Raw genomic sequence first — 19,138 nt, 5'->3', positions numbered from 1 at the left:
AATCCAGCAGGTCTCCGACTGCTGGAGGTACGGACTGCCACGTGGTTCCCCGTGAGTGTGGAACCACCTTATCTGCATCCCCATACTTCCTGCTGCAATCCCCGGACCCAGCATCGCCACTAGCCAAGCTCCGCTGGTGCCCGCCAAAATCACCAGTCTGGTTACTGGTGTTGTGGCGCTGGCGGGCATAGATGGAGCAGCAGCACAAGCATCCATTAGGACGCCTGGCGCTGCTTGCTCTGAAGTAAAAGTAAACTAAATAAAACATAAAATAAAAGCTCGGGACTGCCTAAAGGTGCATCTGATCCTGCCGGACCAAATGAAAAACAGAATGGCCATGGCTAGGGGCAGGGTGTATGTGGAGGAGGACTTGGGGCATCCTGGGAGCTGAAAGCTTAACTGTTTGGTGTCTGGATCACTCCAACCACATTTCCCCATGGTATCTCTGTGGATCCCTATGGACCCTGAAGAAGAAATGGCATTAGCATATATATAAGTATTGCAATGTATAGTTTTACCTGATAAACATCATTATGTGCTGAATTGAAAGTAGTTATCGGTGGTGTATTCTCTCTGCGCTTAGGTTTCCATTTCCTAAATTGAGATTAAACAGTTTATACAACATATATTGTTTTCATCAGTTAATAGTTTTTTTGTCATTAATTAAGAAGCTGAATTATGTATTCATAAGAAAACAAAGTACACATTGGAATTGAGTGGCTCTTGGACCAGCAGGGCAGATCATTAATGCATTATTTGAACAGCAAGTCATAAATCCATCACTTTGGCAAAAGGTCCAGATATCCATCCACTCAACAGAGCACCAGGCAAATCAGTATATATACTATAGCACATTTGTTTATTTAGTCAGACTCCACTTTTCAGTTTAGTTTTTGTATTGCTTCTTCTGTTCTTCTATATAGCCTCCTTAATAAAACCACAAGGATTTCCCACTGGAAAATACTGGAACATAAAACTTAAACTAAACATACAACTACTGTATAGTGTATAGTACATAAGTGAGATATGGGTTTAGCAGAAAGCTTATAAACAGATTGATAAATATATAAATTGGCACACAAATCTCCCAATCCTATAAATAGTGTGAGATGAAGTCCACACAGAGTTGAACCTGCAAAAATATCTTTGGAATGTCAACTAAAATAAAAGAAAAATAAAATAGCGTAATACTGCAAAAAATTAGAATCACCAACTGTGCACAAATGGGAAATGGAATATTCAGTAGTACTCCCAACAGGAACCAATCCCTCCAAAAAATGTGTAGGTAGAAAATAGTAGGATGTCAGTGAATCTACCCATCTGAATGAAATGCTTACTCAATCTCTTGCATTATTGAGCTCATAAAGGTATATTTACTGTCCTTCAAAGAGAACTATGGGTCTCAGTTGATATACCATATAAAAAAGAAATGGATATCATAGTGCAGACTACCATATCATTTTTAATTTATAAGAGTAAACATGGTCACCAGAAAGCACATAAAAACATATAAGTGAAACAATTAGTGCGATGGGCAAGCCTACCAGACAGATAAAGCAAACAGGCTCAGAATGTAGGATGGAACAAAGGTCAGACCTCATGGAGCAGAGATCTTCCTGAGGCTGCTGCAGTAAGCTCCAAATACCTCTCTTTTAGAGAGTCATGAGCAGTCTCTTCAAGTGCCTGTTTGTTCTATCTGTCTGGTAGATGGCCTATCTAACTAGTACCTTTATGAGCTCAAAAATACAGGAGATTGTGTAAGCATTCTATAGGTTCACTGACATTCTACTACTATTTTCTACCTATACATTTTTGGGGAGAATTGGTTCCAGTTGGGAGCATTATGGTCCCCATTTAATAATGAGTGATATTCTTGTTATCACTCATTACTAACTTAAATGGAGCTCCAACCAATCAGCTCCTAACTGTCATTTTTCAAACACAGCCTATATAATGAGTTAGGAGCATACCACTCAATATTAAATTGGGCCATATTTTTTTGTTTTTCTGCACAGTCAGTGATTCTCCATTTTTGCAGTATTATACTATTGTATATTTTCTGGTTTTTTCTTGGTTGACATTACGAAGATGTTTTTAGAGAATCAACACCAGAAGGACTTCAGATAACCCTACTTATAGGATTGGGACATTTGTGTGCCAACTTATATACTATTATTTTGTTTACTGTGAGAATTAGGTGGTTCTTGTACTGTATATGAGTGGCTGCACATTTATTGTGCCATCATTGTTTTATATTTAGCAGAAACCCTGCCCACAGAGACAGGGACCAATTATGGGAATCCACTTTAATAAACAACGAAAATATTGCATGCGACCCATGTGTAAAGTGCTTGTTAGCGAACAGAAGCAACAAATCGGTTGAATACATCTGTAGGAGTTACCTTTAATAGCCCTCTCAATGTGAAGTAAGCATTACTTTTTAATAGAAGCTATATCAGGTGTTTAACCACTGTGAGGTTGCCACTTACCTTAAAACACATATAGTTGCTGTGATGATGATCGCTATGATAATAACTAAGGATCCCCCATACATTAGAACAACAGAGTAAAGTGTAGAAATACCTAAAAAATGAGATGTATATAAAATGTAAAAACAATTGTTATTAACTCATGATAAAGTAATAATATTTTACATTCATTCCGTTATCATTTACGTCGGATGATGGCCTCTGCATTTATTTTATGGCTGAAAATGAAATGTAACAATTAAAGTATTTTAAAATATAGCACATATATGGTTTATTGATATTACATTGGTCTCTAGCATATTGCATCTGGAGAATGCCGGGTCTAGGGGTCTTGCCTCTCCCTTCCACCTCCTATACTCACCACAGTTGCAGGATTCAGCCAGATCCTGTCCTAACTCTTAATCGTCCCTTTGCTCTACCATAGTGTGGGGGATGTTGTTGGGGAAGGAGGAGTGCCCCTTTCCCTTCCTACTGTGCATGTCTGTCTCATCGCAGACCATCTACTATTGTTATATAGATTTTTACAAACATTTAAATATATTGTGTTCTAATACGAAAAATTATTTTTGTTACCAAATTCCTCAATCATAATACTGAATATCTACATAATTATGTAAGGTGTGCACCCAACGGCTCCCACTGCGAGGAAGGGAAATGGGACAGACCTGGAAGAGGGGACTGGCCCCTAGGGAAGTATGGGATTGGGGAAGGAGTGGCGGAACAAAACGACAGGAGTAAGAAGTCACAATGGGGTAGTGCTGGAGCTACAATAAGGGGGTCAAAGCCACGATGGAGCAGGTGGTGGGGAGAAAAAGAGAGGGGGCAAGGGATCCAGAGATTGAAGGTGACCCAGTATATGCCAGGTCTGTTATACTAGTACAGTGGTTCCCAAACTCAGTCCTCAAGGCACCCTAAAAGTCCAGGTTTTAAGCACAGGTGATTTAATTTGTATCTCTGCCAGTGTGATTTATACAATTTGTGGACAATCATGGATATCTTTAAAATCTGGACTGTTAAGGTGCTTTGAGGACTGAGTTTGGGAAACCCTTTACTAGTATACACTATTTAGGCAAAAGTGATTGGACACCCCCACACAAGACAAATGCATACCATTGAACACAAACTCCAAAAGGCCACTAATGTAGCAGTTGCTACAAGAACACTTGGTAGGGAGGCCCATGCACTTGCAATTCAATGAAAATAGCAAATGTTTTTATTAGGACAACAATGCCACCTGTCAAGTTTCTAGGGTGACGCTGGACTGGTAAAAAGAAAATGTGGTAACCAGGATGGACTGGCCAGCTCAGAGTCCAGATCTTAACCCCATTGAGAAACTCTGGGATGAATTGGAGCAACGAGTGCATTCTAGGCTGACTCAACCTTCTTCTGTGTCTCAGTTGATCACTGTACTTAAGGTGGAATGGTAAAACATACCGTCTGCTGTTGTCCAGGAACTTTTGGACAGGTTGCCAAGAAGGGTGTCTGCAGTAATCACTGCACATGGCGGACCTACAAAGTACCAGGCATGTGCAGTCAGGGTACTTTGTCATGCTCCAGAGTTTTGATATAAAAACTGTGTTTTTATACATCTTGGCCTCCCCAGCCATTGACCTCAACACACGTCACTGCAAAGTACTGACGTTAATAAAATCTCATTGATTTATTTGCTGTCAGTGTCTAATCACTTTTGTCTACATAGTGTATAATAAAGTAGTTTGGTAAGTTGCAGCAAGAACAGGTTAAATGGTTAAAGAAACTAGCTTTAGAGTTAATATGGCAAATATGCTACTGCCTAAAAAAATGTAATCTACAGCATAAAACACAGTAATAAACATAAAAACATACTTAGTCTCTGATGGTGAGTGTGACCTTAGGTGAAAGCAACAGCAGGGGTTCCAAATACACCCTTGCTGGACACTCATAAGCGTGGGATATAGTCCTGGTAAGGTGAATAGCTGCACACAGTGGGCCAATGCATTTCGAGCATGTTTGCTCTTCCTCAATGCTGTCTGTGTGCAGTCTTATGTCTGGCCTTTAAATAGCAGCTTCCTGATGTGTCGTCATCACATCACCGGAAGTGGTTGTCCCGCGACTTCCGTTTTTCAGAACTACTTCTATGTTGAACAGACTGTGTCTGTCCGTATTCCTAAAGGTATTATAGGTGGTCTGGAGTATCTGGGGTTGCAATAGAGGTTCTTTAAACAAAAGTAACTTTGTTCTGCTGCGTGGGCTCTGTGAAACCGGAAGTGCGTCTCTGTGCACTTCCGGTTTTCACCTAAGTAACGGAGCTTGGTCCTCTAGTGTACAGAATGAGGTTTCTCCATTTTGTTGTGGAAAACATTCGATGGACAGGTATATATAGAAATAGGAAGAAGTGCATAAAAAATTGCATATAATAGTGGAAGATAAATAAACTGGAATATAAAAATAAAACATATACATTGAGTATATGGGAGCGCAATTCAAAAAATATTCATATGTGTTGCCTGTATCGACAGTGTTGGAAATAATTTTATGGGTATAGAATGTGTCAAAAACGTCTGGAAAAACAGAAACAAAGAAATCAGACTGGCCCAAAAAGAGAGTAGATCTACAAATTAAAAACATTGGTTGGTCCCAGAGGGTATTAATAAGGATTTTGAATTAAAATGGTTTCTTAAAATTTTCCAAGCACATATCTTGTTTACATGCTCTTTTAAATTTTACTGGGTTTTAGAGGTTTCTAATGATTTTTATGCTCCTTTCATATTTCATGCTCCCTATTTATGGCATATATATACACACACACACATATATACAGGGGCGTTTCCAGAGAGGAGGGTCCCGTGTGAAGTCTCTGACACAGGCCTCCTCCTCTCTGCCTGGCAGCGCACTGAGCTGTGCGTGGCCAGCGCCGGAGTTATAGACTCTGGGCACTAGAGTGTGCTCAGAGTCTATAGTGTATGCACAGATCACTGGGAAAATGGCTGCGATGGCCATTTTCCCTGTACTGCGCATATGACACGAAAATGGCCGCGGCGGCCATTTTCCAGTCATTTTACAGTGCCAAATGCCAGCGCCGACGTGGTAAGGGTGCAGGGTGTGCAGTGCGGGGCCCCCTGGACCCAGGGGCCCGTGTTCCCCGCACACCCTGCACCCATTATAGATACGCCCCTGTGTATTATATGAGTTTTAGCATATATTCAATGGTTTTAAATGTCTTACTCATAAGTATTATATAATATGCCTTGTCCAGTTATATGTCTGTTAATGCAAAATAATTTCATGCTTCTTATTTATGGCTTTTATATGTATATGAGTTTTAACATATATTTATTGGTTTCGTATATGTTTTACTCGTTAATGTTATATAATATGCTATATCTCTTAATACATAATTATTTCCAACACTGTCGATACAGGCAACACGTATCAACATTTTTTTAACCTACGCTCACATATACTCAATGTATATGTTTTATTTTTATATTCCAGCTTATTTATCTTGCAATAATGCAATTTTTTATGCACTTATTCCTATTTCTATATATACCTATCCATCTAGTGTCATCCACAACAAGATGGAGAAAAATTCTGGTAAATAGAGGACCAAGCTCCGTTACTTAGGTGAAAAACGGAAGTGCACAGAGACGCACTTCCGGTTTCGTGGAGCCCACGTGGCAGAACAAAGTTACTTTTGTTTAAAGAACCTTTGCTGCAACCCCAGATACTCCAGACCACCTATAATACCTTTAGGAACACAGACAGACACAGCCTGTTCAACATAGAAGTTGTTCCGAAAACCGGAAGTCGCAGGATGACCACTTCCGGTGACGTGGAGATGACACAGCCTTGAGGAAGAGCAAATCTGCTCAAAATTCATTGGCCCACTGTGTGCAGGTATTCACCTTACCAGGACTATAACCCACGCTTGTGAGTACCCAGCAAGGGTATAATCCGGAACCCCTGCTGTTGCTTTCACCTAAGGTGACACTCACCATCAGAGAGTATGCTTTTATATTTCTGGTGATATTTTAACTGTGTGTATTCAATAAATTCATTTCTGCTTTTCATCTCCTAGGGGAGTGTACTTTGTGTTCAGCGCCCAGGTCACTATACACTGCTTTCTCTATTTACATTTTGGGGTTAAGGGGGCCCCTAATAGTGGCCGTAGGCAGCAGATCCTGTTTGCACTTAGAACCCACCAATTTGTTGCCTTTATTTACCATAATAAACATGTAATGCAACAACTATGTGCCGTTAATTATCTCAGTCTCATACTTTTTGCATGCTAAATTCTCTAGAAATATGCAGCATGATCCATTATTACTGCTATATACTAATAATAAAGTTGGGTATACAGAGTACGATGTGTACCCAGCGATGCAATTCACAATCAGATATATCTGGTGGTCCCCAGATATCCACAACCTCACGGGAGCATGCAGCGGTTGATTTCATTCCCACACATGGAACAATATAGCTGCGTTATCATTCAAATCCGTTGGATCGGCCGCTATTTCGCTACGGGTTGTGGGGGCCTTAACACAAATAATTTTGGAGAACACCCCAATAGATATTTCTTGACTTGAAATCTGTTTAAAATAAGGCAATTAGGTAGATTAAAATAATTTACCTAATGCATGTTTGACATTAGGTAAATTATATTTAGCAGCAGTGAAAGATTATACTGTTTAATGCTCACTGTATACTGTTCAAATGTGACTTCTGCATTGGAAAATAATATTCATTTAAATGGGTTGAAATAATAGTTGTTACTTAAATATGAAAGATATAAATAGAATTTTCTATAGCGTACTTACAAGAAAAGAGGAAATGTTTTGCAGTCATGATATACTGTACCTCAGTTATAACATAGCTCCATATCATCAAAAAGTGTGCACCACTACAAAGTGGTGATGTGGCATAAGAGGGTGTGGCTATCTCTTGTAGTGAGTGTGGTCACATAACAGAGGGAGTGAGCTGTTCTCTTCCTGTGCAACAAATTTACCTGCTCAATTCTGTAGTAATATAAATCCTCCCGTATCCCACCAGAAGCAGCACATTATTCTGTCTCCCAGTGTATAGCAACACATTCCCCTGTGAATGACTTCCCTAGCAGTGAGACAATCTGTTTAGTAAGGGACAATCTGGCAGCAAATAAGGTTGACACTTGGTTATTCTGATTCAATGTGATGGTGTGTAACATGGGGTCTTTGTAGCCATTTTGTGACAATGCAGAAATTCTGTGCAGTCTTCTCTGTAGATGAGGGGATGGTGACCCTCCCAATAACTCTCAAGCCATTTGTTTTTGAGGTCACGGTGACATGAAAGAGGAGATTTATCAAAACTTCTAAAATGAAAGAGGTATTTCCCATAACAACCAATCAGATTCTAGCTATCTTTAGAATGTGCTACATAAATGATAGCTAGTATCTGGTTACCGTGGGTAACTTATCCACTTTCTATTTTAGAAGTTTTGATAAATCTCCTCCAAACTTTTTAATATCCACATCACCCATCTAAGATTATTATTATTCTCATGGTTTAATTATAAAGAATTAAATACACAAATAATATAATATATTCCATGAGACAGTACAGCAGGAAAAAAAACAAACTGTGATTTCTATACAACTAATTGACAGATAATAACAATAGCAGTCCATGAATCAGTGCCCTGTGATAGCAAACAGAGAGTATCAGAGCTGCTGATTGAGTGGTGGCACGCTGGAGACATAGATGTATAGGTTGAGAACCAAGAAAGCGGAGGGCACTGCCCGTGAGAACTTACATTCTAGGGTAGTGGAGTGAATTTGTTAGAGATAATGAGTGAGTGAGGATAGAGGTCAAGAGTTAAGATAGCGTTTAGGGCTGATCTATTAGGCTTTGATAAACAGGTGGATTCAGGGCACATTTGAAACCCAAAGCCACAAATGAAAGAAAACTCTTGGTAGAGGGGCACACTCTGAAAAGAATATTTTTATCTATAACATAAAATATACCTTTTATTGAAGATTCAAGATAAAATAAGTCTTAGTGGACTGCATAACTAATCTGAACACAATAGAGTGTAGATATTCTGATAATTAAGAAATATTTTAACAAGATATAACCGTTTTCAAAAGTCTGCAGTTGGATAATTCAATCAATTCAAAAGAAAAAAAAAAAAACACATACTGTAGATAAACAGTATAATAAATAGGAGAAGTATAAGTGAAAGTAATGCAATTGTCCCTCTCATGGACCTACAGTAGTAAAAGAAAAAAGGTCAAAATCAATGAGAAAAATGCAAAAATAATAAAACATACATACAAAAAAAAAAAAAATAGCACTACGACCCAAAATGATCAATATTGGCAGTACATCTCATATGTACTGAGATCACAAGGGGAAAGAACAAAACTAGACAAGGCTAGATTTCACCCTATTGATACCATTTTGATCAGATTAGATCATAAGGTATGTTAATATAGATAAAGATCTACAGAATCTAAGCTTTTATATGAAAGAAGATCAGCTTTCCCTTCCTGTGTCAAGGCAGTGAGGCAAGGTATGAGAGTCTTCAAAAACAGCAAAGTAAAAAGAAGATTAGAGTGGCATCTGCTGTACGGATTTACTCAAACCAACATACCCTGATACTAAACATTGCAGGGTAATGTGGTGTGGGTTTACCAGATGAGAGTGTAACTGAAAGGTAGAGAGGTAATAGAAGTGGTACCTGATTGGATTCCTGAAGTGATAGAGATAGTGGTGCAAGAGACTACTTGTGTGCACAAGTGTATCCCCAAGGGACTTGATGTGCACTTCGCCTGGTTTTGATCATTTGAAACACTGCAGGCTGGTAGAGAAGCTTAAGGAGTGAGTTGCAGAGGAGTGAAGCAGTACAGAAAGAGTCTTGGTTGTGAGAAGGTAATAAGCAAGGAGGAAGGCAACTGTCAGAGGAAGAAAGGAAACGGTGAAAGGAACAGTGAACTAAGATGATTTTTGAGAACTAGGATAGGGAGGAGCGGTTGAATGCCTTAAAAGTGAGGGTGAGGCTTAAACTGGATTCTGTAGATGAATGGGAGAAAGTGAAGGAGTTGAAAAGATGAGCAGTAACATTGAGGATAGATTTTGGTGCAGGTGTGGAGTAGAGAAAGAACAGAGAGTAATAATGTCAGGATTCAGCCTGGGATCGGCCGTTACTCACCGCAGTGCCGGCTGCCCCTGACTAACCGTGCAGTCAGACGCAAGGTGCGGTGGTAGGTGACACACTGAGCATCATCCCCGGGGCCCTGTTGACTTCCATGCAATCTTCAATATCGGAGTTCCCGTGGCTATGGTCATGGCTGCAGCCATATTGTCTGTCTCACTTGACCGGACCCTTCACCAATGGTAGCCTGGTCACCTCTCAGCGGACTCTCTCCTCCAATGGATAACTACCTTAGGGTATAAAGCAGGACTCCAGGAAGTCACCTGAACAACCTCTTTTCCCCAGTTGCTGCTAGCTACGGATCACTGTTCCAGGCTATATGCTGTTGCATCCTCAGTACACTTCACAAGCCTCTGTGATATTCACCAGTGATATTTACCTTCAGTCACTGTCATTATTCTCCAGTGATATTCAGCATCAGTCACTACCAATATTCTTCAGTATTATTCTACATCGGTCTCTACCAATATACTTCAGTATTACTAACATCAGTGATTACTGATATTCTCCAGAAACTCAGTTGTCTTCTTTTCTCCCTGTCAGTTGCTAATTCCTGGGTCCCTAATCAGGGGGCTGCGACTTGCTCATTGGGCACAGCTAAACCCATATCCCAATTGGAGGGGTCACTGGTGAAAACCACCAATGATTAAGATTCTGTGCCTCTGGTCAGGGCTCGTCAACACTCGGAATTAGCCGATGAGGAAGTTGTATGTACTTCCTCCTTGTATACTGCTGCCTCCCCACTTAGTCACCCTGACTCCCAGTCCTCTGACTGGAAACCTCAAGGGCCAGGTCGTGACTGTTTGTTTGGGCCAAATGGATTCCGAGGGTCTCCAAGGTGCCGGAGCAATAAAAAACCTTGCCTCTCATATAGAGAATCAAGAAGCAGCTCAGCAACAGATGGCATACTATCTTAAGGAACTTTCTACTCATTTATTTACCACTAGCTTCAGTGGTTCCAAATTTTTCTGTAACTGTCCAGTGAATTCTCCTCCTGTATCGTCTCGTCTTCAATTATCTACCCCCAATCGTTTTGATGGGATTCCTAGACTCTGTCATGGTTTCATTAACCAGTGTGAAATTCAATTTGAATGTCTGCCTCAGAATTTTCCCACACCACGATCAAAAGTAGCCTATGTTATTTCTTTAAACTCTGGATCTGGTCTGGAATGGGTCTCTCCTTTGTGGGAACGTGTTGACGCTTTGGTCTCCAATTATGAGGATTTCATCTGTTCTTTTAAAAGGATCTCTGATGAACCAGGCAGGTCTATGTCTGCCTCTTCTGATATTCTATGGATTTGCCAGGGCTCACGCAAGATGTATGTGGTCCAGTCTCAAACCATTGCATCCGAGCTGGAATGGAATAACTGAGCTCTTAGAGCTGTTTTCTTACATGGTTTGTCTGAAAAATTGAAAGATGAGTTGGCTTCACAATACCTACCTTCTTCACTCTCAGAATTAATTTCTCTCTGTATTAAAATTAGAGATGTGTGGGTTCTGATTTACTCAGTTCTTTTTGCCAATAGTATCGCAAGTTTGGATTAGTTCTGATTTATTTTATTTGTTTTATCCAAAACACGTGATAACCAACAGCCAATAACATGCCATTTTTGAAATCTGGACATACTGTATCGAAATAAAACTGAACCCGCACATCTCTAATTAAAACTGATCATCATAGAGAAAGACAGCCAAGTAAGTGGAGAGAGGATCATAGCAAGGATCGTCCTATTTCTGATAATATGAATCCTTCTTTTCCACCCAAGGATGAACCTATGCAAATAAACCATTGTCGTTTGACTACAGCAGAGCAGACTTGCCGCATACGTGATAAGCTTTGCATTTACTGTGTCACTCCAGGACATGACATTGGCGTTTGTCCTCAGCTCTCAGGAAACAGAAAACCCTGACCTGCTCTCGGAGCGTCCTGTTGGGAGTTCTAACTCCTCTCACTTAGGTGATTCTTTGTTGCCTGTCAAAGTCTGTGCTGGGTCCCACACTAAGAGAATTAATGCTTTAATTGACTTCAGAGCAGTGGGTAACTTTATCTCAGAAACTTTGGTGCATCAACTTAAGATTCCAGTTAAACTGCTTCCACGGATGTTGGCCCTCTCCGCCATTGATGGCAGTACTATCCTTGGAGGTACCAGAATGACAGTTTTGCTACCCATTTTGCTCAGTATTGGTGTTTTGCATCATGATGAAATTGAGCTTCTAGTGCTATCCATGTGTACTCTTGTGCTAGTTGTTGGCCTTGGCTCTAGACTCATAGTCCTACTATTGATTGGTCTACCATGAATATCCTTGCATGGGTACCCAATTGCCACAGAAATGTCTTCCTTGAATAGTTCCTTTAAAGACTCATCAAACTACTCCTAAGATCTCTTCTTCTCACACAACTCCAGGTTCTGTGGGTAAACTTTTTAAACAAGGTCCACAACTGCCTAAGATCTAACAAGAATTTTGTGATGTTTTTTGTGAACAAGCCAGTGAAAAACTACCTCCTCACCACCCGTGAGATTGTGTCATTCTATTGGTGCCTGGAAAGGTTCCACCGCATGGTCATGTCGATCAACTCTCGGTCCCAGAAATGGTGGCCATGTCTGATTAGATCAAAGAAAACTTAGCCAAAAGGGTTAATTCGGCCATCTACATCCTGTTATCGACTACCATGGATTAAACGAGATCACTGTGAAAAATCAGTGTGTTCTTCCTATCATTTCTGAACTCTTCGATAAGGTGCGTGGTGTCACCATCTTTACAAAACAAGATCTTTGAAGGGCCTACAAACTGATTCAGATAAAGGAAGGTGACAAATGGAAGACTGCATTCAATACTCTTGATGCCTTTTGGCCTTAGCAATGCCAGAGCAGTCTTCCAGGGTTATGTGAATGAGATTTTTCTGGATATTTTTTATCATACTGTAGTGGTCAATCTGAATTATATTTTGATATTTTTCAAGGGACATCCAGTCTCACCATCTCCCGTCTTCTAGCCCATAACCTTTTTGGAAAAATTTCTAACTATTTTTGAAAAGCCTTCTATGCCATTTCTTGGTCATATCATTTCAGGGGAATCCTTACAAATGGATCCAGAAAAGCTGAATGCCATTCAGGATTGGCTGCAATCTAATACTTTGAAAACTGTTCAACAGTTCCTCAGTTTTTAAAACTACTGCCGAAGGTTTATCCACAACTTCTCCACCATAGTAGCCCCCATCACAGCACTCACAAAGAAAGGGGCTAATTCTTCTTGTCGGTCGCCATACGATGTAGCCCCCTTCCAGACTCTCAAACAAGCTTTCTCTTCCTCTCCTATCCTGTGCCAAACGGATTTGAATAAACCTTTTACAGTTTTAGTAGATGCCTCCTCAGTCGGCATGGAAGCAGTGTTATCTCAAATTACCAAGGATGAATGGAATCATCCCTGTGGATATTTCTCCCACAAGTTTTCTCCAGCAGAAAGGAACTACGATATTGGTTACCAGGATATATTGGCAATGAAACTTGCACTCGAGGAATGAAGACATCTTTTGGAAGGAGCTAAGTTTCCAGTACAGATCACAAGAATCTGCTATATTTGAAGACGGTTCAACATCTTAATCCCAGGCAGGCCTGCTGGGCTCTCTTCTTCTCCAGGTTTAATATTAAGGTCCTATTTAATCCGGGAGGTCATTCTGGCCTTTAAACTCCTTCAATGTTCCTACTGGTGGCCGTCCATGAAAGAGGATGTCAGTAATTTTATTGTTTCAAGGGCAAAGTGCACTCAGAACAAATCTGTTTAAAGAAAAGTCTAGTTACGGCTTTGCATTGTGTACTTGGTTAGATATAACTGCATAGATAATGTTTATTATTCTCCCTGCTAACTGCAAATTTGATGCTATTCTCAATGATGTATTAAGTCGATCTGGGGGCCTGAACCGTGTTTGTGCCATGGGCCCCTATTTCATGGTATGTACATCATGTGGTGCCATGCACTTACAGGACTAAGCCTGGTCCGGCAAGGTGCACCTCTTTCTCGATGAGGTGCATGCAATGTACTGTACTTGTGAAATATTTTTTGTTACATTTCTCTTGCTGACACTACAGTGGTTAGACTCATACATTGGTGTTTGTTTTGTTTGTTTGTTGTACGTATAGGTTTGTGTCTCTGCATCAGTGCCTTCAATGTAACTTGAATGTACTCTAAAGTAGCCAAATAAGAATTCCATTGTGTATATGACAAAGGTTTGATTAGCTATGTTTTTAATATCAGGATGTATGCATAATAACTATCCTGGGTGACATAATTTACCATCAGTGGATAACTGTTTGGACAATGGGCATGCACAGCTGGAGATTTCTATTTATGTCATCATACACACAAACCAGCAAAAGATATTTTGTCATACCAAACTGAAAGCAACCCAATCATGCTGTTAGCTTATATAGAATTTCAAGATGGTAAACTTTTGCGTTTGATGTAAAACAAATTACTGCAGGTTCTACACTTTATATCAGTATTTTTTGGTTCATAGGTGCTCTTCAATTTGCTACCAGAGCAGATTAATCACTGCCGGGGTCACAGTTAAGGGACTATTTCATGAACCATACCATACCTGTGCACAAAATGCTTAAGGGAACTTTAATTCATTCTAATTAGTAAGTAATATGATACACACCCATTGTTTAACGAGAGGGTAATGTAATCAACAAAATGGATAGAACAATTTGAAAGAGAAATTATGGATAATAAAAATGCCAAATGTATTTATTATCAGAGGAACTACTCTAAGGGGGAGGTCAGAACTCATAAAAAGTATATTGTGTGCGATTGTGTATGCACACACACACAGACACTCACATATATATATATATATATATATATATAATGTAGTATATATACATAGACAGCTGTGTCCTCATACACTATTGCTGCAGTCCTTCTCAGTGAACCAGGGCCCTCATTCAGAGCCGGACGCTCTGAGCAGAGCGCACGCTCTGAATGGGGGCCGTCCTCCATAATTATGGAACGTCCTCCTGGACGCTCATATAGCTGTGGGTCACCACCCACAGCCTATACGAGCATGCAGGTTGATGGCCGCGATGGTCTTGACCATCGCGACCATCGCCACTGCGAGCCGGAGCCTGTGGTTGAGTTTCTCAACCGCAAGGCCCTGAGTGATTTTGGCTCTATCAGAGCCAAAATCACTCCCACTGACATCACTAGTGATGTCAGTGGGCCGGCTTCTGATGGTAGGCGTTCCCTTGGGAACGCCCCCGTCTGGGAGGCACGCCCCCGGCACGCCCACCAAAGGGGGCGTGCTGTCAATCAACATCGACAGCACGTCCCCTTTGATCAGACACAACGAGCGAAGGAAAGTCCTTCGCTCGTCGCGTCTGGCGCATGCGCACGACGGAGCTCCCTCCGTCGTGCGCATGCGCAGTGCACACCATCGACCCACTTGCGAGCGGACAGCCGCTTGCGAGTGGGTCTGAATCAGGCCCCAGGTCCTGAGCGACTCTGCTTGCATCGAGTGTCTTTTTCACCCAAAAATGCATTTTATTTGCAATCGACTGCTACACACCGCTTTACAAGACTGCACTGTTTAATATTAATTTGATATGCAGTACTTGTATACCTGTGTGTGACTGAGTCTGAATCTGTATACAAAGTGTTAGGATGCAGTGTTTGCAGCCTTTTTCCATGCCAAGTTTGGAACTTCGTATATAGATTCATATCAAAGTAATAAGTGAAGCTTTGTGTAGAAGTTTGTTGCATCTGCATTTCCAGGTAAAAAAGACGAGAAAAAGATGCTTGGTGCAAGCAGAGTCACATGGCTCACTCTCGCCAGGCATCTCGTGCCGCATGGCTCTTGAGAAAGGACACTTGGCTGCCTGACACCTTGCTTATAATGTAAATAAACACTTTGATGTTTGAATGAGTGCTGTTTTCCAAATCTTACTCTGCATCTATTATATCCTGGCACCCTTGATAAATATTGGACATTGGAATGCCCATTTTCTCTATACTATACCTCCCAACATGACCTCTTCCAGGAGGGATACTATCGTGTTCCTGGACTTCCCTCTTAATTTCACTAAAGAGTGTACCATGATACTAATTACTTCCCCATTCTTCATGCTTTCTGTTAAACATGTAGTAGGTAGCTCCTCTCCCCCCCCCATTTGTTTTAGACCTCACCCAGAATAGGTAGGAGAGTAAGGGCTAAATTTACAAATTAGTGGGTATGGTTTACCTAATTACTAAAGCTAAAACTGCAGCGAAAGTACATTTTAGAATCGAATAGTAATGCATCATTGATGGTTTAGGCCATCCAAAGAATATAATAGAATAGAAACCCTTTATTTACCAAGCAGCGGTTTTAAAATCTGCCATAAACTGCCGGCAAACCGATCCATAGCAAGAAAAGTGTAATTGCTGAAACAGCAGATAAATTTATGTATTTTGATAGGAAGAGTAATTGACAGAAATATCATCTATTTAGGCTATGGATAATAATGATGCCTCTCACCAGACATAACTTGTCTTTAACATAAATAAATGAACAAACAAGAATATAAAACATTAGAAAAGAAAACACAAATACTCAATTACACCATACACAAAGACTATGAGGAAAACACACCTCAACTATACAATATACAGAACAAGAAATAAGACATCTTTCAAAAAATGAACCATCATCACTTTATATCTTTCTGTTACAACTGTCCCCTACTTCACTTAAACTCCTCACAAACCCACAAAGTGAGATAGAAAGTAGCCAGCTGTCTGTTTCTATGATGTCAATTTAATGGTGTTTCCATAAAAGCATCATTAAATTATTGTGAATAGCTTCTAATCCACAGTGGACTGTTTCTATTAAGTCAATTTAATGATGTTTGTATAAAAGCACCATAGAATATCTTCTTACCAACAGTGGTTTCAAAAGAAACCACTACCATATAGAACATGTCATGGATGGTTGTCATCTCTAATCCATTAGGGATCGACAGTGGATTATGTTTAAACAACAACACTGACCCTTTAGTAAATGCTAGCAATTTGACATTTGACATGAAAGCCACCATCAATCCTTAACGAATTCCAAATTACACTAATGCTACCGATTAGCAGATTTAGTCTTACAGTAAATCAGAGTGAGTCAGTGCAATTGACCTCCTTATAGTGATTGCAGTCAAAATATATAGATATTTTATGTTTTAATATATTCAAAATAAATGTTTCAAATTCTTTATATTGCTATCACTTTCTGTTCACATTAGTATAGCACTACACCGATTTTTTTCTATTTCCATATTTGGGTGCTATGCATTTATTTCCGTAGGTGTCTGCAGCTGATTATAGGTCATAAATAGTTACATATCCACAATGCACTTAACCCTTATTTTCTTGTCATTGACACAACAGCATGAAAATATTATTCCAAGGGGGATGTCCACTTCTGAGAAGTGCATGGGAAAAATAACAGAAAATAACCCACTACCACTATCCATCTATTCTGTACTTGCTAACCTTAATTCTTGAATCGTTACCATTTGTGAAATTGGGCACTTGGCTGTGTGGAATTCAGCAGATCTGCTAATGATTTTAGAAGAGTTCTACAGACACCAACTAGACTGGAACCTAGATCTGGGATCAGGTCTAGAATACCAGCTCCACACATGAAAGCATGTACATATAAGATATCTTACCTTTCTTTAGGTGCACATTCACTACTATTGTTTGGGTTTGATTCCCTGCATTAAAGTGACATTTGTAGACACCTTTATCAGTGTTGGCAGCTTGATAGATTAACATAGTAATGTTGTGCAGTTTGGAACAGTTCACAAAACCACGGTTAATAAAATCAAATCCATATGTTGCCTTCGTTCTACTAGTTATTTGCCTTTCGCAAAAAGCAATAGTGTCCGTCTTCATATCTTGACATTTTTCCAAAGTCACTTTTTTCAGATCTCCTCCCAAAATATACTGGAAATTCAATGATATAGTTGAGTCTTCTGTAAATGTCTGATGAGATGTGGGTATTATTTTGACAAAATCATCTATGAACAAATATAGAAAAGTGTGGAAAACAAATGTAGTACAGAAATAATAACAACTTACAATAAAAACATGCTAGGCTTGTATAATGCAGAAATATGTTGAAATTGGGCATTTATTCTAAACATTTTAAATCACCCTGCTAAATATTCAGCATTTTCAGCATTATATAGACCCCACTTGAAAGGAGTAGGTTACCATAACTTCCAACTATTCTAATGTAGGTGGGAAGTGAATAAGATAGGGGGTGGTCAAGTTCATCAGAAGTGCTGGACGAGACCCTGTGATTGTGACAATGCCTCTACTTCCAACCTAAAAGGAGCTATGGGATACTATTAGTGTTGCAGCAAGAATCTATAGCATAAAGGGCAAACCCATAAAACAGCACCTTCCCTTTTTTTTTTGTTTCTTAGATTTCTAGTTCCCCATCAACTCTCACCCAATTCAGGAATCACATTTGAACATACAGTACAAATCAGCAGTGGTTAGGTATTGTTTAGTTGTAGCTACAAAGTCTGTAATACGGTTGCAGTTTTTAGATGGTAGGTGAAAGTTAATAATGGGAACATACAGTATTAGTTGGTTGTAGGGAGCAATGCTGTTTCCCTCCATCACAGAGCTGGTAAAAGGGCATATACACCTGGCAAAGAGGGACGATGCACTGTTACAGCCTTAAACTAGGGATGTGTGCCAACCCCCGTGTTTTGGATATGGTTTTGGATCTTTATCGCCTTCAAGGTTTTGGATCTGGATTTGGTTTTGCAAACCACCCTCAAGTGTTTTAGTTTTGGTTTTGGATCTGGATTTTTTTAATAAAACAAAAGTGAAAATATTTTTAAAACAGCTAAAATCATGTAATTTATGCAATCCAAAACCCGAACTTCGGATTTAAAATCCGAATTCCGAACCGCAAAAGATCACAACCACGATTCAGATTTACCCAGATTCATGAAATTCGGATTTCTGAAGAACTGAACTGCACATCTCTACCTTAACCATAGCAGCTAATCACACTTCTAAACATAGCAAACACCATCCTCCGTGGCCAATGCCCTATATTTCACATACATTCCAAGCCAGACTATGGAGATATTTTAGAATATGTATAGGATTTATATTTGATTGGCAAGTTGAAATATAAAAACCAGGGACGCTGAGAGCCAGCCTGGACCCATGGGTGTTGTGGCCATGCCCCATTAGGAACAAGTAAAGCCAGAAGGGGGGGCGTGATCAGTTTCTTCCACTGCTGCCCAGTACACTGCTGACAGGTACAGTAAGAGGGAAGGGGGGTGAAGTTGGACTTTCAACAAGTCCAGGCCTGGGTAATTAGTTCCCACTCCCCCCTCTCTTCGCCCATGGCAAAGACTAGGATGCCAATTAAGACTTAAAGACTATTTTCTAATAAATATGTTGGCCCCAGCACTACTCT

The 19,138-nt window shown here is 40.0% G+C and overlaps 1 protein-coding gene across 1 annotated transcript in view; it reads right to left on the bottom strand.

Annotated features, from left to right (window-relative positions):
• The window catches only part of CD226 (CD226 molecule), a 45,180-nt gene that overhangs the window by 6,713 nt on the left and 19,329 nt on the right, over positions 1-19,138 (bottom strand). The window contains exons 3-5 of the mRNA XM_088475989.1: positions 17,361-17,711; positions 2,490-2,583; positions 519-594 (exon numbers count right to left, since the gene is read on the bottom strand). Of these exons, the coding sequence (XP_088332115.1) occupies positions 519-594; positions 2,490-2,583; positions 17,361-17,711 (521 nt within the window). The remainder of the gene's footprint in view (positions 1-518; positions 595-2,489; positions 2,584-17,360; positions 17,712-19,138) is intronic.

Source organism: Taudactylus pleione, unplaced genomic scaffold (assembly GCF_031769625.1).
Source record: "Taudactylus pleione unplaced genomic scaffold, aTauple2 ptg000179l, whole genome shotgun sequence".
In the NCBI taxonomy this organism is placed as follows: Eukaryota; Metazoa; Chordata; class Amphibia; order Anura; family Myobatrachidae; genus Taudactylus; species Taudactylus pleione.
The sequence above is the reverse complement of the archived record's forward strand: the minus strand, read 5'-3'. Positions and strand labels throughout refer to the sequence as shown.